The sequence below is a fragment of the Poecilia mexicana genome, unplaced genomic scaffold (genome assembly GCF_051168715.1).
Source record: "Poecilia mexicana isolate PSO_F unplaced genomic scaffold, ASM5116871v1 scaffold_10, whole genome shotgun sequence".
NCBI classification, from domain to species: Eukaryota; Metazoa; Chordata; class Actinopteri; order Cyprinodontiformes; family Poeciliidae; genus Poecilia; species Poecilia mexicana.
In genome coordinates, this window is record NW_028263379.1 from 3,402,760 (window position 1) to 3,428,150 (window position 25,391).

At 48.1% G+C, this 25,391-nt stretch overlaps 1 protein-coding gene across 6 annotated transcripts in view; it reads left to right on the plus strand.

Moving 5' to 3' along the window:
- Nucleotides 1–25,391, plus strand: part of LOC106911428 (transcription factor COE3-like) — a 114,514-nt gene that overhangs the window by 71,347 nt on the left and 17,776 nt on the right. For 4 of the 6 annotated variants that reach the window (XM_088009317.1, XM_088009316.1, XM_088009315.1 and 1 more), the window contains exons 7-11: nt 2,570–2,651; nt 6,495–6,612; nt 7,948–8,081; nt 10,354–10,480; nt 21,428–21,516. In XM_088009317.1, coding sequence (XP_087865443.1) covers nt 2,570–2,651; nt 6,495–6,612; nt 7,948–8,081; nt 10,354–10,480; nt 21,428–21,516 — 550 coding nt within the window. Of the gene's footprint in view, nt 1–2,569; nt 2,652–6,494; nt 6,634–7,947; nt 8,082–10,353; nt 10,481–21,427; nt 21,517–25,391 lie in introns of all 6 variants that reach the window. The other 2 variants (XM_088009314.1, XM_088009319.1) reach the window with 2 other exon arrangements.

Here is a 25,391-nt window from a genome sequence, read left to right on the forward strand (position 1 = left end):
AGGCAAACCTGACCTCTGACCTCCTGACCTGCAGCTCTGTTGCTCTGCGTGTGGAACCTGCTCCTCCAGGTTTCCCAGCATGCCTTGCTGCAGGGGGCGGGGCCTCCCAAGGTTATCCCCTGGTTAATGTGACATGTCTGTTGTAACACTGGATTATTACTGTCATAATGTGGCGATTAAACAGGAAGAGGAGACGGATGAGCACAGATTACACGGCGGAGGCATTATGGCCGACATCCATCCAGATACCCCTCCGCCCCTGATATTGATGCCCCTCTGCTGCCAGGTGTAAATCAGGCGACCATCTTCATCACAGTGTCTCCATCAGCAGCAGAGAGGGGCGTGGCCACTTCCTGTCACATTCTGACTGTCAAAATAAAACATAAAATCATAGTTTGCTGATTGTTGATCAGCAATAAATTCACTCTGTTATTATTAAGCTATGAAGTTTTATCAAACTGAGTCAAACTCAAGGCTTGGGGACCAACTGTGGCCCGTCGTAGCGCTTTATGTGGCCCTGCAGTGTCTGGAGAACCACATAAAGCTGAGCTTTGACCCGTTAATTTTGATCAATTAATGACACAGATTTTAAAAGTTTTAACAGAATAAATGTCTTTTTTTAAGCATACAGTAGTCCTGAGCTGGAACCTTTGGTTTCACGTGTTCCTGGTACGACCATAAATCTGATGCACAGCTACATCGACTAGCAGCCCGCGTCATTCTGCACGGAGTTAGCATGTTCTTCCTGTGGGTCTGTGGCTTCCTCCCACCGGGGTCCAGGTGACCCTGCATCTTGACCTTTGACCTTTGGAGATAGGCACCAGCACGCTCATGACCCCACAGAGATAAGTGGGTGAGAATATGGATGTAGAGAAATCATGCATGTGTTGGTTTTTATTCATATTGCTAGTTTTTGGTGTTTTCTGGAGATTCTTATTACCAGTGGTGGAGAAAGTACTCAAAAAATGTACTTAAGTAAAAGTAAAAAAGTACTGGCTTTTAAAAATACTTAAGTATTAAAAGTAAAAGTACTTGCTGAATGGATAACCTAATCACTAATATCATTAAGTGAACCGATCGTATTTAATTTTTATACATCAGAAATGTGCCATTGTATTGAACAATGCCACAGATAAAGCATGCTTTTATTATGTTTACTCTGTAACATAGTTTAAACTTAGATATGTGATTCTATGCATCATAATTTCAGGGATGGAAACATCTTGTCTCCTGTCCTAACATAGCATGAACTTCACTTTTTTTTTTGCCACTAGTGGCTTTTATTTTGAAAGAAATCCATCAGAAAGGGGATGGAAAGAAGGTGGGTGAGGGAGAACATTAAGTTTTACCTTCAAAATTGCTTCTCAAATTGATCTGAAAGATCCACATTCCCATAAAACACCTAGATATTAAATACTTAGAGCTGAAATAAATTTAATCAGTAAAGATCTGTCCAGAAGAATCGGATCGTTCCTGAATGTCATATCACTATATTGCACTTTGGTCACAGCGTTGTACCATATATGAACACCTCAGTCAACACCTCCACCCAATAATTCAGCGCATGAGTGACAACTTTTTTTCATCGCAGATGCAACATGTGTCTCTGTACAGCTAGCTTTGCTAGCATCACGTCCACAGATCTTACCTTTCTTTAAGCTTTCCTTCCAAGTGACGCTAAAAGTTGGACAAAGTCCCACCGTCTGTGAAAGCGAAGCGCTGCTGGTTTTACATGTCGCCATATCTTATGATTTATGCAGTTATTATCGATTAGTTAGACATCTTCTCCCGCTCAGAGGAAACCACTGCGCATGTCTGGAGCTCCGCGCGCGAGTAAAGGTGGAGGCGATGGGTGACAACAGACACTAAGTCACGTTATTGCTCCGATTTTACGGCGCCACCTTAAGACCCTGAACTTCACAAATGAGACTTGGATGTAACGAGAAACGCGACAGTTCTCTAGAAATGTAGTGCAGTAGAAAGTACAGATACTTACTGTAAAATGTAGTGGAGTAAAAGTAGAAAGTACCCATTATTAAATCTACTTAAGTAAAGTACAGATACATGAAAATTGTACTTAAGTACAGTAACGAAGTACAGTACTTCGTTACTTCCCACGACTGCTTATTACTTTATCAAACTTCATTTTGTTTTATCATCGTGACTTTGGAGGCTAAAAGCAGTTAGCCTATCAGCAAAACTATGATAGGCTAAATTAGAATCTGAATGCTAACATGTAGCAGCTGACGCTAATGTCAGCATCCACATTCCTAAAGAAGGTCCATCAGAAAAACTCTGGAAAGATGAACAGACAGAAGAACACTTTGCTCCAACCTGATGGAGAACCTGTAGATTAAAGAATAGAAAAACCTGAAGTTCAGCTCATTTATTGAATAATTGAGCAGCAAAAAGAATTTCGATTACAATTTGATTGATTAATTCCTGGCCGGTTTCAGGCCAGCTGCTCTGCTTGGCGGTTCTGACCCGGTTCATCAGAGGAGGTTCTAATCTAATGAAACCTGAACCAGAACCAATCCAGAACTGATCCAAACCTTGTGTTTCCCTCCAGGTTCTTCCTGAAGTTCTTCCTGAAGTGCAACCAGAACTGCCTGAAAAACGCAGGGAACCCCCGGGACATGAGGCGGTTCCAGGTGAGCGCCCGGCGCCAGGTGTTCTGGTCGGGTTCGTTAAGCCCCACCCCCTAAAACCTGCCTGTCCCCAGCGGAGGTGGGGACTCCAGTCGTTAAAATTAAGAGTTGGAAAAAATGCTGAAAGACTCGGACTTGACTTTGACTTTCATGCCATTGACTTGGGACTTGACTTGAAGCTCTTTACTTGAAAAGACTTGATATTTTACCCAAAGTCTTCAAATTTAAACTACGTTATTTATAAAGTGGCCCCATTAATTCATTTCACTCATTCCGTATTAGCAGGCGCAGACCTTCCCTTTGTTTTTCTACACTCCGTGTCTATGTGTGCGTAGCTGCAGCACAACTAATCAAATTAACTGGATTTAATAACAACGAAAAAAACGAGACACGAAAAAACACCCAAAGCAGATATACTCCTGTGAGTAATTTCTTTTGGGTACATCAATCGTGAAATATCCAACTAAAAACGGAGTGAAACATGCAAAACCTGCAAGACCAGGATCTCAGATGGAGATACAACTTCCAACTGTTCGGCATTTAAAGTTGCACAAAGAGGTAAACGGTACTTTTCTTTTACTATGAGACAACTGGCTAGCTAATGTCGTGTTAGCAACTCTGGGTTACATTGGTGATGCCGCTTATATTTCACCTCTATGCTATGTTTAATCATGCTGTATAAATCCGGTGATTCAAACGTATTGACATTAATGTTTACCGTGTTAGCTCAGGAAGCTAATGTGCTCCGTGTTAGCTCAGTAAGCTAATGTGCTCTGTGTTAGCTCAGGAAGCTAATGTGCTCCGTGTTAGCTCAGGAAGGTAATGCGCTCTGTGTAGCTCAGGAAGCTAATGTGCTCCGTGTTAGCTCAGTAAGCTAATGTGCTCTGTGTTAGCTCAGGAAGCTAATGTGCTCTGTGTTAGCTCAGGAAGCCGGTGGACAGTGAGCGGGGTCCGGATCAGAAAGCAGGTTCTGTACTGAACTCAGGGAAGAGAGTTTCTCTGTCCCATTATAATGATGAACTGGGTCCAGTTCCATCACAGGATGGATGGTGGATTCATAAGGGAAACTGTGTTTTACCCCTTTTCCCACCCTGCTCCCGTTGTATTTTTCCTTAAATATCCCTCCTCCCCCCACGGCTCTTACGTTAGTTTTACTCCCCCCTCCTCTGACAGCAGCACTGGACAGAGACATTTTCCATATTCTTCTCAAATCCAAAATTTGACAGGTATGGGTGTATTTGAAGACATCTATATGGGCTCTTTGCACCTAAGGCGTTGACGTCACATCTCCAGGAGCTAAGGCGGCTCACTTTTTTCCGCTTTCAGTTACCATGACTGGTAGAAAAGACTAAGTCGTATTTCAGTTGCAAAAAAACAATACTATTAACATTGTTGTCTTCCTAATATAATGGGCTTTTAAGTTTTCGTTAATTTCCAAGCGATCCTGAATTAAGAAGATGGCTTGTAAATATCTGTCGCTACCAGCTAACGCCGCACAGCAAAGTTTGCAGCCTTCACTTCACTCCGGATCAGCCTAAAACTACCGGGGATACGGATGGTAAATAAAGGAGCCTCCCTGAGTTATTTCCATGGAATCACTTCTGTATTCAGCCTGAAAGAGTTTATGGGAACGAGAGAGCAGACCAGAGGCAGACGCAAAGGTAATAAAACGAAATAACACGGAGACATGAAGCAACACGGTCATATTTTTCTAAAAGCAGCAACTTTGAACCTGAACAGCTGAACCAGATCTCTGACACCAGAGCTGCGCTACTGTCAAGCTATGAGGCTTGTTGAGCTTCGTCAGGCTTCGGAAGCTAAAAGCCCGAACCGGAACCTCCCCATTAGTCTGTGACACTAACGACAATAAACAGACATAATATACTTGAAAATAAGATAAATACATTGTCCGTTAGAATGTTTAGATACTTAAATAGCACATTTTACAAGAACAATGTCCGAGAATATTGCCTACTAGCATAAGCTAACGTTAATGTTAGCCACAAAGTTTAAGTAAAACTCATCTTCGTATCACTAAATGCATAACGAGGAGAACATCTTAAAACCTTTCTCCAGCTGACTTGTTGGGGCTTCGGATCGATGTACAGACCTTGGCCAAGCCCTGCAGCACCTATTGTAAATGATATTTGTATTGGATCGGAAACAATCGAGCCGCTTTACCCCGAACGCGGAAGCTGAGGTGCAAAGAGCCCATTGGGGAAATTATATTGACAACTAGAATATTCCTGCAGAAATTTTAAGGGGCCTGCCACCTGTGCCCATCCCTTTAAACCCAGCGTTTCAAATTTGTCATGAAAAATAGATATAAGCAGGTCTGACATACACCAGCACAGAGTAGCTGTGAATATTATCAGGTATATTATGATATATGTGTCACCATTGAAAAGCGAGACCGACGACTATAAGCTTCGCACATGTGGTTCTCACTCATGGTCCAAAATAAAGAACATGAAGAAAGTTGGTAATAGTTAATTTCTAAAAACAATTTCAATTTTCATAGTAAAGATTTTAATTTACACTCAAAAATTCAGACAAATAATTTTATGTAAGCAAAACATGAAAAGTCACAGGAAATATGTATTCTTCCCACAATGCATTGTGAGATCTGAATCAGCGCTGTGGGAATACTCACTGCCTCTGTCTAGGACCCGTTGCTATGGTAATTAATTATCTGCACCTGGGCTGGCTCTCTCCCTGGTTTCTATACTTGTGAGACACCCAGCGTCGGTCTCAGGACCCTGACAAAAAACCATAAGCCCTAGGAAAATTTTGAAAACATTTTACAGGAGCAGGCATGTGTATCTATGTCATGACCAACTTTGAGATCAATAGGCCGCTTTTTGTGCCTGTGAGGGGGAGTTAAACAGAGTTTTGGAGTCAGACCTCCACTGTGCTGTGTGTGTGTTTCAGAGAGAAATCTTAGTGATGCTGTGAGTTCCTCAGACTCCAGTTTTTTCGTTTTTCTCAATTTATGTCATTTTTACACAGAATCCCAATAAAAATAATAGCTCACTTGCCGGGATCGAGCCGCACGTTTTGATACCATTTTTGTGGTTGGGCACGCAGCGGTACAAGCCGCATTAACGGTAATGGAAGAATAATAAATTATATTTATTATAATAATAATAATAATAAAGAGACATTCTATTAGGTGTAGAACAATAGGTGCCTGCCATGCAATGCATGGAGGCAGTGACTGACCTGCTTGCAGGTCAGTCACTGCTCTCCCTATGCATTGCTTATGGCAGGCCCCAATAAATAGTTTACTGCAGTCAGTGCATTAAGTCTACTTTTCTTCAGTTATATCTCTTCAAATGGTGGCGTGATGGTTGTTGCACAGAACCCATCTCCAAGTGTTATAATTTTGCTAGAAAACAAATCAAAACCAGGTAATTTTGCTCTCCTTCAGAAATTGCTGGAACAGTAAAACGTACAATTGTAAGGATCCTGAAGGTAACGCTGCGGGGCAGTTCTGAGTGTTTCTGGATGGTAATGCAGCTCATTATTTGGTGTCTTGGTTAGTGATTCAGGCAACATGTTTTATCAATACTGAGTAGTGAAACTAGCTGTAATTTAACCCACTTGGACTGACAGATATTTATTTTACCATCACATCCAAATTGAAAACCACTGTGCTTTATTTGCAATGAGTCTATTTCATGTTTGATTTTAAAAATAACACACAGTCTATTATTTACATTTAGCATAATTGGAACACTGTTTTAAAAAAATGACTCGAAAGGACTTGAAATTCCAAGCTGACGACTTGAGGACAAAGACTTGAGACTTGCAGAACAGTGACTTGGTCCCACTTCTGGTTCCCAGGTGGTGGTGTCCACGACAGTCAATGTGGACGGACATGTCCTGGCCGTCTCTGACAACATGTTCGTCCACAACAACTCCAAACATGGCCGCCGCGCCCGGCGCCTGGACCCATCCGAAGGTAAGCCATCCATCAGAACCAGCAGATCCGACCCGGCCGCGTCCCGTTCCGTCCAAATGGCCCCACAGTCTCCCATAGGGGCCCCTTAGTGTCTTGTAGGGGCCCGTAGTGTCCTGTAGGGGCCCCTTAGGGTCCTGTAGGGGCCCGTAGTGTCCTGTAGGGGCCCCTTAGTGTCCTGTAGGGGCCCCTTAGTGTCCTGTAGGGGCCCGTAGTGTCCTGTAGGGGCCCCTTAGTGTCCTGTAGGGGCCCCTTAGTGTCCTGTAGGGGCCCGTAGTGTCCTGTAGGGGCCCCTTAGTGTCCTGTAGGGGCCCCTTAGTGTCCTGTAGGGGCCCGTAGTGTCCTGTAGGGGCCCCTTAGTGTCCTGTAGGGGCCCGTAGTGTCCTGTAGGGGCCCGTAGTGTCCTGTAGGGGCCCGTAGTGTCCTGTAGGGGCCCCTTAGTGTCCTGTAGGGGCCCCTTAGTGTCCTGTAGGGGCCCGTAGTGTCCTGTAGGGGCCCCTTAGTGTCCTGTAGGGGCCCGTAGTGTCCTGTAGGGGCCCCTTAGTGTCCTGTAGGGGCCCCTTAGTGTCCTGTAGGGGCCCGTAGTGTCCTGTAGGGGCCCCTTAGTGTCCTGTAGGGGCCCGTAGTGTCCTGTAGGGGCCCCTTAGTGTCCTGTAGGGGCCCGTAGTGTCCTGTAGGGGCCCGTAGTGTCCTGTAGGGGCCCCTTAGTGTCCTGTAGGGGCCCGTAGTGTCCTGTAGGGGCCCGTAGTGTCCTGTAGGGGCCCCTTAGTGTCCTGTAGGGGCCCGTAGTGTCCTGTAGGGGCCCCTTAGTGTCCTGTAGGGGCCCGTAGTGTCCTGTAGGGGCCCGTAGTGTCCTGTAGGGGCCCGTAGTGTCCTGTAGGGGCCCCGTGGCCTCGTTGTCTCCAGGCTGGGATGTTTTCAGAGGCGATAAAGCTCCAACATCTGCTGCTGCTCCGTCTGCTGGAGCTCCGAGATAAAATGCCAGCAAACCGCCTGCCCCCCCAGCCTGTTTCTGTGCCCCCCCCGCCCCCCGTTGTCTCCGTCGCCCCTCTCTGCCCCCCACCCCCTCCTTTTGTCCTTTTGTTGCGGCTCCAGAAGTCGCTCCCTGAATGTGGCGCGCTCCACTGCAGCAGCTGCAGCGTTTGTTTCGCCTGTTGAGCTTTTCCGGCTTTCATCCAGATTTGTTGATGAACTCGGAGCAGCGACTTACTTGGAAATGGTTCATTTGTCGCTCGGCCGCCTTCATGTTTTTCTGAACATGTAGATCGGACCTTGTTGGCGTGGAGAGGTCAGAGGTCACATAGTGACGCTGCCGTTGTGTGTGTGTGTGTCTCCAAGCAGCCACGCCGTGCATCAAGGCCATCAGTCCGAGCGAAGGCTGGACCACCGGCGGCGCCACCGTCATCCTCATCGGCGACAACTTCTTCGACGGCCTGCAGGTCGTCTTCGGCACCATGCTGGTCTGGAGCGAGGTCAGGGCCATTTCCATGTCCGGTTCTGGTCCGGTCGGGTTTTTCTGTAACGCTGCTCCGGGTCTGTTCTGGTTCTGGTTCTGCCCAGTGACTGGGTTCCTCTGGAAATTCTTTAACTTGTTTTAGTTTTTAACTGAGCAGCAGCTAGTAGAGCGTTTCTTCCTTCTGCAAACATGCATCCAACTGGAGCATCAAACCGCAGCATTGAACCTCAGCATCCAACCGCAGCATCCAACTGGAGCATCAAACCGCAGCATCCAACCTCAGCATCCAACCGCAGCATCCAACCTCAGCAACCACAGCATCAAACCACAGCATCCAACTGGAGCATCAAACCGCAGCATTGAACCACAGCATCCAACCGCAGCATCCAACCTCAGCAACCACAGCATCAAACCACAGCATCCAACCGCAGCATCCAACCGCAGCATCCAACCTCAGCATCCAACCACAGCATCCAACCGCAGCATCCAACCTCAGCATAAAACCGCAGCATCCAACCTCAGCATCCAACCGCAGCATCCAACCTCAGCAACCACAGCATCAAACCACAGCATCCAACCGGAGCATCCAACCGCAGCATCCAACCGCAGCATCCAACCGGAGCATCCAACCGCAGCATCCAACCGCAGCATCCAACCTCAGCAACCACAGCATCAAACCACAGCATCCAACCTCAGCATCCAACCACAGCATCCAACCGCAGCATCCAACTGGAGCATCAAACCGCAGCATCCAACCTCAGCATCCAACCACAGCATCAAACCACAGCATCCAACCGCAGCATCCAACCGCAGCATCCAACCGGAGCATCCAACCGGAGCATCCAACCTCAGCAACCACAGCATCAAACCGCAGCATCCAACCTCAGCATCCAACCGCAGCATCCAACCTCAGCATCCAACCTCAGCATCAAACCGCAGCATCCAACCTCAGCATCCAACCGCAGCATCCAACCTCAGCAACCACAGCATCAAACCACAGCATCCAACCGGAGCATCCAACCGCAGCATCCAACCGCAGCATCCAACCGGAGCATCCAACCGCAGCATCCAACCGCAGCATCCAACCTCAGCAACCACAGCATCAAACCACAGCATCCAACCTCAGCATCCAACCACAGCATCCAACCGCAGCATCCAACTGGAGCATCAAACCGCAGCATCCAACCTCAGCATCCAACCACAGCATCAAACCACAGCATCCAACCGCAGCATCCAACCGCAGCATCCAACCGGAGCATCCAACCGGAGCATCCAACCTCAGCAACCACAGCATCAAACCGCAGCATCCAACCTCAGCATCCAACCGCAGCATCCAACCTCAGCATCCAACCTCAGCATCCAACCTCAGCATCCAACCTCAGCATCCAACCTCAGCATCCAACGGAAGTTTTCCTGTTCCATTTTCCAGGATTTAAATCCCAGCTGGTGAAGTCGTGAAGTTTACTCCGAATCAGAACCAGAACCAGTTCAGTGATTTGGACCCACTAAGAATGCTGCTCGGATCCATCATCATCATCATCATCATCATCATCATCATCATCATCAGGTCCATGGGAAGCATCCAGATGCGGCGCTGAGCTGCAGCACATCAAATATTGGAGCGGGTCCAGAAGAGCAGAACACCTGGAGAGGAAGGAGCCGCCTCCATCATCATCATCATCATCATCATCATCATCACACGCTTTGATCAATGGCGGCGACTCAGATTGGAGATAACCTGCTGCTTCTTCCGGTCGCTCCTGACGGGTCATCATACTGCAGAACCGGTCCAGAACCTCCATCTGGTGTCCAGCAGCATCTAGACTTGTCGCTGGTTCAACTCTCCAGAACCATCAAGGTTCAGTCCGGTTCTCCAGAGTTCTGCTGATGATCTGGTTACTGACTCAGATGTATGGATTCTACATAAGAACCCATTCAGCTGAACAGATCCGGCTGAAGCCTACTGAACCAGAACCACATCAGAGCAGAACCCTTCATGGCTCTGAGTAAATATGTGGACCCTGAAGTTGGTTTCTGACATGTGGAACAACCTGACCCAGTTGGTGGTTCTGATATCAGAACCAGAGGCCGCCTCTACAGGTTCTAGAACTAACCAAAACCCTGCAGAACCCCCGAGAGTTTTAGGGGCAGAAGAAGAGTTCTGCGAGGTTCTAGAGGGTTGGGTTGGTTCTGACTCCAGAACCGGGTTGGGTTGATGATGATGATGATGTTGATGAAAGTGATGATGATGATGATGATGACCTGGTTTTCCTCGGTTCTCCATGCAGCTCATCACGCCCCACGCCATCCGGGTCCAGACTCCGCCCCGGCACATCCCCGGGGTCGTGGAGGTCACGCTGTCATATAAGTCCAAACAGTTCTGCAAAGGAGCACCGGGTCGCTTCGTCTACACCGGTGAGTTTCCATGGTGACAAACAACCTTCCTCACCTGTCTGCCTCCTCTTCATGACTCCAGGTGGGTCTGCAGTCCGGTTCTGGTCCACCCGGTCCACTCTCTATAGGAGACCACTAACCTCTAACTGGAGCCAGGATCAGGTTCTGACTGCAGTGATGTTATGAAGAGAAGGTTCTCCTCTCTGGTTCTCCTGGCGTTAGGGAGGTTCAGGTTCTCTATCTGGAACCGGACCAGCACTCCGGGCCTCCCCAGATCCTCCCCACCCCCTCTCTCCTCTCGCCCTTCAGACTCATTGTGCGCTGTATCTCGCTCGCCATCGAAGCGTTTACTGCCTGCGATTATTCCTCAGAATATCCAGATGTCATTCAAAGCAGCAGAAAGGTCAGATGAGGGCGGCGGCGAGCGATAAGTAAATGTCATGGCGTCGGGCGCTGAAGGAGCCCGGCGTGTTCGGCTGTCTGTTAAACACCGTTTATCGTCTTCCAGCCGCCGCGGACGCCAACAATGGCCGACTGCTTTTGCAATGCTAATCTGAGATCCCAACCCAGATAGAGAGGCGGTTCTGCTCCTCGGGAACCCAGCAGGGGGTCTGGCACGGCGTTCACCTCTCATCAGGCAGGAGACGAGTCATTCGGGCCGGACCAGAATGTCCATAGTGATGCTGAAGTTCTGGTTGCCCTCAGAGGTTCTAATGGTTCTGGTTCTGACAGCACAACACATTTAGAAACCTACTGAGCATGCTCAGTGTAACTCCTGTTAGGTGTGTTCATCTGGATCACAGAACCAGAACCAATATTTCTGGCTTCAGAATGTCCAGAACCAACAAACCCGATCCTGCAGCGTTGACCCGTCCAAAGCCATGTGTCTCCAGGTTTGTACAACAATCCTCACACACGTTCCTATGGATCCTGGTAGCAACCTGTCTGATGTCCGGTCCAGATGGCATTTCCCTCTCCTCCTGCTTCTGTCAGTGGCAGCTAAAGGTACCAAGCGTTGGGGTCGGAGCGTTGGATCGGAGCATTGGGGTCAGAGCGTTGGATCGGAGCGTTGGGTCAGAACGCTGGGGTCGGAGCCTTTGTGGTCGGAGCGTTTGGTAAGAACGTTGGGGTCGGAACGTTGGGGTCGGAGCGTTGGGGTCGGAACGTTGGGGTCGGGGCGTTGGGGTCGGAGCGTTGGATCGGAGCGTTTGGTAAGAATGTTGGGGTCGGAACGTTGGGGTCGGAACGTTGGGGTCGGGGCGTTGGGGTCAGAGCGTTTGGTAAGAACGTTGGGGTGAGAGCGTTTGGTAAGAACGTTGGGGTGAGAGCGTTTGGTAAGAACGTTGGGGTGAGAGCGTTTGGTAAGAATGTTGGGGTCGGAACGTTGGGGTCGGAACGTTGGGGTCGGAGCGTTGGATCGGAGCGTTTGGTAAGATTGTTGGGGTTGGAGCGTTGGGGTCGGGGCTTTGGGGTCGGAGCGTTGGGGTCGGAGCGTTTGGTAAGAACGATGGGGTCGGAGCGTTTGGTAAGAATGTTGGGGTCGGAGCGTTGGGGTCGGAGCGTTTGGTAAGATTGTTGGGGTTGGAGCGTTGGGGTCGGGGCTTTGGGGTCGGAGCGTTGGGGTCGGAGCGTTTGGTAAGAATGTTGGGGTTGGAGCGTTTGGTAAGAATGTTGGGGTCGGAGCGTTGGGATCGGAGCATTTCCCACATTCCCGCCTGTCTTCCTCCCCGTGGCTTAGAGCAGCTTGAGGATTTGATCCGACAGCTCCGCTCTGAGAATCTGGCCGAAGGCGAGAAACTCTGCGAGGAATGACAAGGAGCCTGTAGCAGAGCAGGAGATAAACGGATTCCTCCTGCAGCTTTCTGCTCTTCATTTACACTTCTCCACCGTCCCAACCACTTACCAAGGCAGGAAACGCTCTTCTTCTCTTGTGGATGGGTCTTAGAGCAGTTTGGATATGTTTACTGACAGTGGATCGACCAGAGGGTTGTTGCTAGGGAACGGCAAAGGATCGATAATGGAGAGACAAACAGATTCAGGAATCAATAAATGAAGATGTTTCCATGTTGGACACTTTTGCCGTTTGCTGTATGACTGCAGACAACTGAGTGCTGCAGCGTAGGATAGTGAATTATGGAGCATTATGCTTAGGCCTGTCACGATAACAAATTTTGCTGAGCGATTGTCTAAAAAATTATTGCGATAAACGATAATATTGTTTCAAGACCTTTTGACAATGGAAATGACTAATAATGCATGTGATTTCCTGCCATAGATACACTTTATTTTCAAAATAACATAACACTGGAACTGATAAACTAAATAAACAAAACAAACAAAAATAAAATGGATTCTCAGTCTCCATTAACAATAAACGTACTTGAATAAAAACTAAACAAGGAGAGGAGTTGGAGCCAAATTGCTATCGCAGCTGATAAACTCGGTAGGTTTTCAGCTGTTCTTCGTTAACGTGACATAAATAGGTTATAATGATTTTCATTCAGTCAGGACTTTACGCTGACTCCAGCCACATGCATCACAGGTAGATTCTAGTAAAGCACTGATTAATGCCTGGTTTTAAAATTAGTTAACTGGACTTGTAGCCATTATTTTGTGCTCGTTGTTGGACACCACACGGCATTACGAACCCGATCGAACCGTTATCCTAGGATTTCTGTCGGCTAATGGTGGTCTCAGGTTTAGAAAATGGGCCGACAACTCGTGTAGTGTGCGCTGAACATTACACTAAGGAAATGAGGAAGGGAGGGTCAGTGGAGAGCACCGGAGCTGAGCCTTTTTTCAATCAGTGTCATCAACATAAAGAAAAAAGGCAGAAAGAGACGATAAAGCCGATAATTAAAATGAGGTCGATAGGTTTAATTTATCGTGCGATTAATTGATTTATCATTTATCATGACAAGCCTAATTATGGTGTATCGTGGTGTATTATGGTGCATTATGGAGCATTATGGTGCATTATGGAGCATTGTGGTGCATTATGGTGCATTATGGAGCATTGTGGAGCATTATGGTGCATTATGGAGCATTATGGTGCATTATGGTGCATTGTGGAGCATTATGGAGCATTATGGTGCATTATGGAGCATTGTGGAGCATTATGGTGCATTATGGAGCATTATGGTGCATTATGGTGCATTGTGGAGCATTATGGAGCATTATGGTGTATTATGGTGCATTATGGAGCATTATGGAGCATTATGGTGCATTATGGAGCATTGTGGAGCATTATGGTGCATTATGGAGCATTATGGTGCATTATGGTGCATTGTGGAGCATTATGGAGCATTATGGTGTATTATGGTGCATTATGGAGCATTATGGAGCATTATGGAGCATTATGGTGCATTATGGTGCATTATGGAGCATTATGGAGCATTATGGTGCATTATGGAGCATTGTGGAGCATTATGGTGCATTATGGAGCATTATGGTGCATTATGGTGCATTGTGGAGCATTATGGAGCATTATGGTGTATTATGGTGCATTATGGTGCATTATGGTGCATTATGGAGCATTATGGTGCATTATGGAGCATTATGGTGCATTATGGTGCATTGTGGAGCATTATGGAGCATTATGGCGCATTATGGAGCATTATGGTGTATTATGTTGCATTGTGGTGCATTATGGGGGTTGTTATCATAGGGGGAGCGATGGGTGCTGAATTATTGCAGCTTTTGGCCACTGATTTCCAGAGAGCTAGGTTTTCCCAGGAAAGTCAACCCCTCCCAGCTTCCTCATTATTTCAGCTTTTCATCATCACAGCTCATCCTCTTCCTCACTCCTCCTCAGCTGCACCTGAGGTTCTGAATCTAGGAGACCCAGGAGGAGAGAAAATTGAGATGATGAAGTCAGACAACAGGAAAAGGAGGTCAGGTTTCAGGTTTGATTGTCTGAGAAAAAGATTTGTGGACTGGACCTGACTTGTGAGCAGGTCTGGTACCAGACCGGTTGGTCAGAATTTCTGGTTGTGTGTGAAGTGTCAGTGTACATTCCAGATCAGTAAATGTTCTGCTGGTTCTGATGGGTCTGATGTTGAATCTGTGTCTGAGCCTGTCGGTCTGTGTTGGTTCCTGTTTCAGGCCCGGTTCTGCAGGAACTCAGGCATGTTGTGCTTATCGGACCTTTTCCTTCTGGATCCCTGGAGGTTTGCTGAGATTAGCAGCCCTTCAAAGAAAAGCGCTCGTTGTTTTCCGGTTTATTGCAGCTGATGTAGAAAGTTCCCCGGACGTTTGCTGCAGTTCCTCTCCGTATCTGAACAGAGCATCAGGTAATCTGGCGGTTCTGGTCCAGATGTGTGGATGAAGCGGTGCCGCTCCTCTCTGATCTGCAGCAGCGTCTCTGATCGACTCGTGAATTTTTACTGTTTCATTAGTGTCAGAGTAACACATGGAGGTAATTATGTTGAAGCTGCTGCGGCTCGGCAGCTGACCCGCTCCTCGTCGTCATGGAGGCAGAATGAGAGCGGCGCTCCATCAGAACCATCCACAGCGAGCATTAGGACAGCTTCATCCCAATCCAACCACCGGCTTTGGATCAGATCTAATCCGACTGGATCAAGCCGATGGAAACATGAAGCTGCAGGCACTTCAGATGCTTCAGTTCAATTAAAATATAAAACGATTTCTTCTTCATGTTTTGTCAGGAAATAACAGTTTATCTTTCCAGAAGGTGTTAGCAGCACCAAGCGGTTTCCTCTGAGTCGGAATCACCTCCTTCCTCCCGGGGCGTTGTGTTGAAAGCTCCCATCTGTCTGAGGAACTAAAAATACCAGCAGCAGATGTTTAAGGGAAGCTTCTCACCTGAGCAGCAGCTTCTGAGCTCCAGAGGCGTCACCAAACTCAAATCAACCGCCATCCATGACTGACGGGTTGCACAGAGCCTCTCAGATGACCCGGATAACAGACGACACCATAAATCCGTCGCCGCAATCAACATGGAGATGAATACTCCTAAAATTTGTCCTCACTTCCTGTTTACTCATAACATGACTTCCTTTATTAAACAGAGATGTTACCCTGGATTGAGTTGACTGGAAATCCCATCAGGCTTCTTTCTACAAGGTCAAGAATGCAGTGAAAGATAAAGATGTTGAGATCTGGACGATCCAGAACCACAGTAAAGACAGTGAAGAACATCTGGAAGGCCTGGAAAACCAGCAAAGGTCTTCAGAGCTGCTTGGTTTCCTACATCAGTGTAAGTCTGGGTGTTGTTGGGTCCAACCGGACCTCTAGAAGGTACCAATGGTGCAGTCAGATAATTTATCCAGTTTTTCATATTCACTGACAGAAAACTTTCTTACAGGCTTCTTTCATCAGACATACAGGCTGCGTTAAATAACTTGTACTTTTGAAAGTTTCATCAGTTTTACAGATTACAATGATCTGCAACAATCTAAAGGGAAACTACCGGGTTGGGTACCCTGTAGTTTTGGAAAACTTAATCAGAGTTTTAGTTGTCAGTTTCTGATCCAGACTCGTCTCAGGTTGCCATGGTAGCGATAATATCTTGTAAGGTGGAAGATGGAGTCTGCCATGACGGGCAGAACTCACCTGTCCAGCTCGGAGCCGTTTCCTCGTCTTTGAGCTGGGGCTTTTTACCGTTGAGCTGTCTGTCAGGGACTTCCTGTCCTTTCAGCAGAGACACATTTCAAAGAAGTCCACTTCAGGGACTTGCGGAACTAATGGTGAGCAATTAGTCATTTCTGTGGGGCATTTTTAGCTGCTGTTCCTGAAAATAACAACTCGTTGGGTGGAAGGCCTATTTCTTCTAGGCACAGGTTATTATTGGCTGATTGGCAGACTGACGCCTCCACTCACAGAGCTCAGAGAAGACTCTTCAGGGAAGAAGCGGGAAGGGAATGAGAAGGTTACCTGAAGCTCTGAGGTTCTCAGGTGAGAAGAGTGAGATCAAACTTGGAAAGTTGTCCTCATTGGAGGACGCAATGGAAGGTGATCAGAGACGGTCTGTCCACTCGTCAGCGCTGACCTGCGGAGTTTCCTTGTCTGGATGAGGAAACGCCGGATGAGATGAGGAACCCTAATAGTCCAAAAGACGAACAGATCCTGCTGCTCGGATGTTTGGGGTGAAGGAGGCCAGACTGGTCGGCCCTCTGTTGTTGCTATGGCGTCTGAATGATGGACTGTTGGATGGAGGAATGAAGCTGCAGATCAGATCCCTCAGTCGATGCTTTGTGGCCACTTGAAAACAAATAAGCATGTTGCCCCCATCATCAGTGGTGTTGGGCGGCGAGGCGGCGCTGACCCGCATCAATCACCGGGCCAGCTGACGGCGCGCCGTCCAGGATGATCAGAGCAATACAGCAGGAAGCCACGCAGCGTCTGGCTGAGTGTTCCTGCCACTAACGCACCGTCTCTGTGGAAATGCAGCGGCCCGATCCGTCTCCTGGGTGGAGGATCAGAGAGAAGAACGATGGATAAACACAGAGAGGATGAAGATGAACCTGCTGAGATGTTCCAGGGGATGAAGCTGGACTGGGACTGGCATGTTTACTGGGTTCCTGAAGCAGTTTTCATCCTGGTTGAACTGGTTTCATTTGTAGCTCCTCCATCAGAATGCAGAGGTTTCTGTCCTGACGCTCAGCCTCGTCTCCTCTGAAGCTGCAAATCTAGCATCGCTAAATTAGTTTAACACGGCGCCCGCCTCCACGCTCCGCTCCTCTTCCTCTCCTCGCTCTCTTAGCTGCCTAATCAGTGAGCGAGCCCATCAGCAGGACGCCGACCAACCATTTGATCCCCCAGCCAGCGGAGAGCAGAAAGCCGAGAGGACCATAAACACTTGATTAAATATGGGAGGAATCAGCCGGAGCCGAGCGACGGCCGCCGCGTCCCCGCTCGCTCAGCAGCAGAGGAAAATCAATAGGAATTACCTGGGAGAAAGTGGCACTGATGCCTGGAATTGCAGCATATGTTTACACTAAATCAGGCAATCTGTCTTCATATGGCGCTGTAATGTGAGGGGTTGGCCGGGGGGCCGGGGTCGCTCTCCAGTTACTGCCTGTCAGAGGGAGGCAGCAGCGGAGCTCCGAAAGCGGCCATTGGAGCGCGAGGTCAAAGGTCGGCCAGATTTTAATGAAGACTCATTTCTGTCAGCTGACGTATCTCTGAATCTTCATCCTGACATCCCTCCAGGAAGAGTCGGAACGTTGCCGTGAGTCTTTGGCATGAAGACAGGAGGATAAATTTTCACACCGCTTCAACCCAACAGATGTCCTAGTCCAAACCCCCAGACCAGGTACCAGCAGTGCGTTGGCCTGCGGGTGTTCTGAGGTTCTGCAGAGAACATGGCGGAACATTCTTCGTGATCTTTAAGGACGGTTGTCATGGTGATGAGATGCTCTTCTTCTGCAACAAAAAGGAAGACCTGAGTCTGGGGTCAAAGTTCAGCTTCCACCCTGAATGTCCAGCCATCAGATCAGAGCTGATTAATGGGTGACAGTGGCCTAGTAAAAGTCCAGACCTGAGAATTGGAGAATACTTTAAAGTTCCCAGCTGGGCTCCACTGCCTCAGGACTCTCAGGTGAATCACCAATGACAAGAGCGGGGTTAAAGGTCAAGTCTTTGGGAGAGGAGCAGATCTTCATCAACATGTTTTGTGTTGAAAAGAAAAACAGGAGAAAAAGTTCTGAGCTTCATCAAACGCACCACTTCCCCCCCTTGGGTGTCAGTGGGACTTTGACTGGACCGCAGCTGCTCCCGTGGAGCTCCTGGCTCGCTCCAGAGGTTCTGATGTTCACGGGCAGCTTATTGTTATCGCCGTTCATCTTCGCTGCTCCTCCCCCCTCCAAAAAGTCTCTCTGGGATCCCGAGCGCTGCGCGGCATGAGGAGGTAATAGATTCTCTGTTTCCTGTCTGGGAGGCGGGCGCAGCAGGAAGTTGGCGGCGAGGCCCGCGTCCCTCAGCGCTCTGTCACCCCTCACACATCATCATCTCCACCTCAGCCTGAAAGCCCTTTTTCTCCTCCGCCGCCGCTCCAAACCTGCTCCGACAAATTTGATTTAGCAGCTCACCGCGATCCCATTCCCGGAAAAGAAAACAAATATTGTTATAATGGTAATAACATCTATTCGGAGCGGCGGCGACAAACGGCGGCGCTGCCTTTGAAGGAGACCCCTCCGAGCTGCGGACGGCTGCCTTATTCTTATTCATGAAAGCGGCGGTTATGCATATTAGCACAAACTAGCTATTCTCCTCAGCAGCAGTTCAGGTGTCAATCATCCTTACAGGATACAAGAGGCAGCAGCCACAAAGCCGAGGGGGCAGGATCGCCTGACAAATTGTCCCCAAAGTCAAATTTGACAGCCTTTTATGATTAATGGGCTTGATTATGGAGAAGTGTCTCCCTGAACTCATTTCCGGGTGTTTCTGCCGCTCCACTCGCTGCTGCAGCAGGACGGCTGATTGTTGGCGGAGCTGAATGAGAGGGAAGGAAAGAAAAGACGGCTTGGACTGAATTAAGGAGGAATGAGGCGATTCCTTAATGACGAGCAAACCTGCTACGACCGCCACGCTCTGAAGACCAGCCACAGGCCCGCCGGGTTCCTGAAGAGTTCCTTAGATCGTTCTCTAGATAGTCCTCCAGATTGTTCTCTACCTCGTTCTCTAGAACGTTCTCTAGATCGTTCTCTAGATCGTTCTCTCCCTCATTCTCTAGATTGTTCTCTACCTCGTTCTCTAGATCGTTCTCTACCTCGTTCTCTAGATCGTTCTCTCCCTCATTCTCTAGATTGTTCTCTACCTCATTCTCTAGATCGTTCTCTCCCTCATTCTCTAGATTGTTCTCTACCTCGTTCTCTAGATCGTTCTCTACCTCGTTCTCTACCTCGTTCTCTAGATCGTTCTCTAGATTGTTCTCTACCTCGTTCTCTAGATCGTTCTCTACCTCGTTCTCTCCCTCATTCTCTAGATCGTTCTCTCCCTCATTCTCTAGATCGTTCTCTACCTCGTTCTCTAGATTGTTCTCTACCTCGTTCTCTAGATCGTTCTCTCCCTCATTCTCTAGATCGTTCTCTCCCTCATTCTCTAGATCGTTCTCTCCCTCATTCTCTAGATTGTTCTCTACCTCGTTCTCTAGATTGTTCTCTACCTCGTTCTCTAGATCGTTCTCTAGATTGTTCTCTACCTCGTTCTCTAGATCGTTCTCTACCTCATTCTCCATACCGTTCTCTACCTCGTTCTCTAGATCGTTCTCTACCTCGTTCTCCATACCGTTCTTTACCTCATTCTCTAGAACGTTCTCTACCTCGTTCTCTACCTCATTCTCTAGATTGTTCTCTACCTCATTCTCCAGATCGTTCTCTACCTCGTTCTCTAGATCGTTCTCTAGATCGTTCTCTAGATTGTTCTCTACCTCGTTCTCTAGATCGTTCTCTACCTCGTTCTCCATACCGTTCTTTACCTCGTTCTCTAGAACGTTCTTTACCTCGTTCTCTACCTCATTCTCTAGATTGTTCTCTACCTCATTCTCCAGATCGTTCTCTACCTCGTTCTCTAGATCGTTCTCTACCTCGTTCTCCATACCGTTCTTTACCTCGTTCTCTAGAACGTTCTTTACCTCGTTCTCTACCTCGTTCTCTAGATCGTTCTCTACCTCGTTCTCCATACCGTTCTTTACCTCGTTCTCTAGAACGTTCTTTACCTCGTTCTCTACCTCATTCTCTAGATTGTTCTCTACCTCATTCTCCAGATCGTTCTCTACCTCGTTCTCTAGATCGTTCTCTACCTCGTTCTCCATACCGTTCTTTACCTCGTTCTCTAGAACATTCTTTACCTCGTTCTCTACCTCATTCTCTAGAACGTTCTTTACCTCGTTCTCTACCTCATTCTCTAGATTGTTCTCTACCTCATTCTCCAGATCGTTCTCTACCTCGTTCTCTAGATCGTTCTCTACCTCGTTCTCCATACCGTTCTTTACCTCGTTCTCTACCTCATTCTCTAGAACGTTCTTTACCTCGTTCTCTACCTCATTCTCTAGATTGTTCTCTACCTCATTCTCCAGATCGTTCTCTACCTCGTTCTCTAGATCGTTCTCTACCTCGTTCTCTAGAACGTTCTTTACCTCGTTCTCTACCTCGTTCTCCAGATTGTTCTCTAGACGTCTGTCGGCTGTTCAGATAGCGCATGTAAAATACAGGACAGTTCTGTTTCTGTTCTCTAAAACCTAAAAACAAGGAGGGATCAGGGATGGTGAATATTCTAAATCTGACAAACAACAAAGTAGGTCCAGAACCGCCCCGTTAGGTCCAGAAATGCCCCGTTAGGCCCAGAAACGCCCCGTTAGGTCCAGAAATGCCCCGTTAGGCCCAGAACCGCCCCGTTAGGCCCAGAACCGCCCCGTTAGGTCCAGAAATGCCCCGTTAGGCCCAGAAACGCCCCGTTAGGTCCAGAAATGCCCCGTTAGGCCCAGAAACGCCCCGTTAGGTCCAGAAATGCCCCGTTAGGCCCAGAACCGCCCCGTTAGGCCCAGAACCGCCCCGTTAGGTCCAGAAACGCCCCGTTAGGCCCAGAACCAGCCTCAGGTCCATTTCCACATCTTCTCTCTTCGTAGAACTTTATCGTCCAGTGAAAGTTTCTCTTTGTTTCTGTGTTCTGGTGAAGTTCTACTGATGGTTCTGGTCCATGATTGGTTCGTACCGGACCGGTCTAGTGAGAGACAGAACCAGGCTCCAGAACAGTTTGGTTCTTCTTTCAGATGGTCCAGGTTGGTTCTGGAAGAACCCAGAGAGTCTGTTTGTACGGTTGAACCTGGAACCAGGGACCCGGCAGAGAAGCAAACAGGCAGAACCAACCGGACCGAAGCTGAAACACTCGGAACCAGAACTCAGAGAAGGAACCGGACTGGATGCTAAGATCAGAACCTCTGAGCTGGTCATGTGACCTGGTTCTGTTGGGTTCTAACCGCCGCCCGTCTCTCTGTCTGACCCGCAGCACTCAACGAGCCGACCATCGACTACGGCTTCCAGAGGTTACAGAAGGTCATCCCCCGTCACCCCGGAGACCCCGAGAGGTTACCCAAGGTCAGTGCAGCGCCGCAGGTTAAAGGTCAGACTGCAGCTTGGACCCACGATGCACCTGTCAGTCCGACGCCTATGAACCGGCTGAGTGGGTTCTGTCTCAGTTCAAAGCTCCCTGGTCCGGTTCTGCTGGACGGACTGGGTGCTGACCGGGTCCGGTTTTGATCCGTCTCATCAGGGAGGTCCAGATGTTCTGATCCTGGAAGCAGAAAATAATCAAGATTTTATTTAATTTGCTTTGAGGGAAAGAAATGTTTTAAATCACATGAAAAAAAATGCTACAAAATAAAATGTAAAATAATAAATAAAAAATTCGACACGTTTATATAAAATGTTCTAAATGCATTTATTTCAGTCTCCAGTGATGTATATTAATCGTTTTTTCCACATTTTTATTTAAATTTGAACGTTTCCAGTTTAAAACTTCACCAGCTGCCTGATTGGTGCGTTCAAACATTAAAAGCTGAAAACTCCTGCAGCCTGTAAACGCATCATCTAGCTACTTGGTCTGGGTTTTGGGTCCAGAAAGAAACTGATGGAGGTTTTGGGAGGATTACAAAATAAAATGAAATAAAAATAAATAAAAATTAAAATATGCATTGAAATCTTTGTAGAAAGTCTTTATAGTCCCACACAAATATAGAAAATGTAAAACAGAAAAAAGACGAAGTCGTCCAGATTAACACAGGAGGCCTGGAATGATGGGAAAAGTGCAGCTGGACATCGGAATCGAGCGAAATCCGGCACTTTTATTTGTTCATATGGGCCAATGTGAACGACCAACATTTACATTAAACTAGTTTCTGCTCATTTTTCCACCTTGTTAGCGCTGTGTTAGCGAGGAGGTTAGCGCTGTGTTAGCGAGAAGGATAGCGCTGTGTTAGCGAGGAGGTTAGCGCTGTGTTAGCGAGGAGGTTAGCGCTGTGTTAGTGAGAAGTATAGCGCTGTGTTAGCGAGGAGGTTAGCGCTGTGTTAGTGAGAAGTATAGCGCTGTGTTAGCGAGGAGGTTAGCGCTGTGTTAGCGAGAAGGATAGCGCTGTGTTAGCGAGGAGGTTAGCGCTGTGTTAGCGAGGAGGTTAGCGCTGTGTTAGCGAGGAGGTTAGCGCTGTGTTAGTGAGAAGTATAGCGCTGTGTTAGCGAGGAGGTTAGCGCTGTGTTAGTGAGAAGTATAGCGCTGTGTTAGCGAGGAGGTTAGCGCTGTGTTAGCGAGAAGGATAGCGCTGTGTTAGCGGGGAGGTTAGCGCTGTGTTAGCGAGGAGGTTAGCGCTGTGTTAGTGAGAAGTATAGCGCTGTGTTAGCGAGGAGGTTAGCGCTGTGTTAGCGAGGAGGTTAGCGCTGTGTTAGTGAGAAGTATAGCGCTGTGTTAGCGAGGAGGTTAGCGCTGTGTTAGCGAGAAGGATAGCGCTGTGTTAGCGAGGAGGTTAGCGCTGTGTTAGCGAGGAGGTTAGCGCTGTGTTAGTGAGAAGGATAGCGCTGTGTTAGCGAGGAGGTTAGCGCTGTGTTAGCGAGGAGGTTAGCGCTGTGTTAGCGAGGAGGTTAGCGCTGTGTTAGGGAGAAGGATAGCGCTGTGTTAGCGAGAAGGATAGCGCTGTGTTAGCGAGGAGGTTAGCGCTGTGTTAGCAAGAAGTATAGCGCTGTGTTAGCGAGGAGATTAGCGCTGTGTTAGCGAGGAGGTTAGCGCTGTGTTAGCGAGGAGGTTAGCGCTGTGTTAGCGAGGAGGTTAGTCCTGTGTTAGCGAGGAGGTTAGCGCTGTGTTAGCGAGAAGTATAGCGCTGTGTTAGCGAGGAGGTTAGTGCTGTGTTAGCGAGAAGGTTAGCGCTGTGTTAGTGAGGAGGTTAGTGCTGTGTTAGCGAGGAGGTTAGCGCTGTGTTAGGGAGAAGGATAGCGCTGTGTTAGCGAGAAGGATAGCGCTGTGTTAGCGAGGAGGTTAGCGCTGTGTTAGCAAGAAGTATAGCGCTGTGTTAGCGAGGAGATTAGCGCTGTGTTAGCGAGGAGGTTAGCGCTGTGTTAGCGAGGAGGTTAGCGCTGTGTTAGCGAGGAGGTTAGTCCTGTGTTAGCGAGGAGGTTAGCGCTGTGTTAGCGAGAAGTATAGCGCTGTGTTAGCGAGGAGGTTAGCGCTGTGTTAGCGAGGAGGTTAGCACTGTGTTAGTGAGGAGGTTAGCGCTGTGTTAGTGAGGAGGTTAGTGCTGTGTTAGCGAGGAGGTTAGCACTGTGTTAGTGAGGAGGTTAGCGCTGTGTTAGTGAGGAGGTTAGTGCTGTGTTAGCGAGGAGGTTAGCGCTGTGTTAGCGAGGAGGTTAGTCCTGTGTTAGCGAGGAGGTTAGCGCTGTGTTAGCGAGAAGTATAGCGCTGTGTTAGCGAGGAGGTTAGTGCTGTGTTAGCGAGAAGGTTAGCGCTGTGTTAGTGAGGAGGTTAGTGCTGTGTTAGCGAGGAGGTTAGCGCTGTGTTAGGGAGAAGGATAGCGCTGTGTTAGCGAGAAGGATAGCGCTGTGTTAGCGAGGAGGTTAGCGCTGTGTTAGCAAGAAGTATAGCGCTGTGTTAGCGAGGAGATTAGCGCTGTGTTAGCGAGGAGGTTAGCGCTGTGTTAGCGAGGAGGTTAGCGCTGTGTTAGCGAGGAGGTTAGTCCTGTGTTAGCGAGGAGGTTAGCGCTGTGTTAGCGAGAAGTATAGCGCTGTGTTAGCGAGGAGGTTAGCGCTGTGTTAGCGAGGAGGTTAGCACTGTGTTAGTGAGGAGGTTAGCGCTGTGTTAGTGAGGAGGTTAGTGCTGTGTTAGCGAGGAGGTTAGCGCTGTGTTAGTGACGAGATTAGTGCTGTGTTAGCGGGTAGGGTAGCGTCCTGTTAGTGGAGAGGTTAGCGTCCCGTTAGCGGAGAGGTTAGAGCCGTGTTTTCTTGGAGGTGGCAGCGTTGCCGCCGCCTTGCTGAAGCTAATTGAGGCAGATGCCGGCAGGCGGCAGCAGCAGCTGCCTCACATGGACTCTGACACTTCAAAGCAGCTTCCAAATTGAAACCATTTATCAAAATCTGACATCGGAGATCCAGTCCCTAAAAAAGCAGTTTATTTGTAAATTGATACTAATAGTGAGCGCACATCGTCTGGCCTCTGCGGCGGCCTGATTTACAGCCTGCTCTGCTGCCTTTAAATATTTATTTATTCAGAAGAAAACTCAATAAGCCTTGGGATCGCCTGGCTCCCAGACGCTCCGTGGGTCGGAAACCCGGCGGGGGGAGGAGAGCCGCCGTGAGCTGACAGAGCGCCATGTCGGCGGCAGCGGCGGGTTAACTGGAGCTGTCACTTCTCTTTAGTTTTCACCTGCAGCTGCCACTCCGCCATGCAGGGAGGAAGATGGAGAGAGATGTGAGGACAGATTGATTCGCTGTTGGCTTCGGCTGCAGGGAAACGAGTTAAACTGAATCTGGGAACAATCAGAGCAACAACAGCTCTGCTTTCCTCGGAACCACTTCATAAATACAGAACGCAATTATTAAGAAAACTAAATCTGAATATCAGGAAATAACCAATAGTTCAGAATATGGAAATGAGGCCGAATTTATAATGAACATCATACCAACTTATTGCTAATTTACTGATTATAAAACACTTTAGGTGCTGAATAAATCCTGAATTATTTTAACATTTTAAAGGTGTGGTTAGCATGTTAGCTGTTAGCATGTTAGCTGTTACCAACACAGAGATAATGAAGACTATAGTTGGAGCATTTCCATCCAGAAGAGACAAATTAAAGAGCTGATCCAGGAGGAAGGTCAGAGGTCAGCGAGTCTCCAGTCAGACCGACCGGTACCAGCAGAACTTCAGTCTTTATCAACGATCAGAGCAAATATTCCTCATTAAAATCTGTCGAAAACATGAGAAAATATCCATG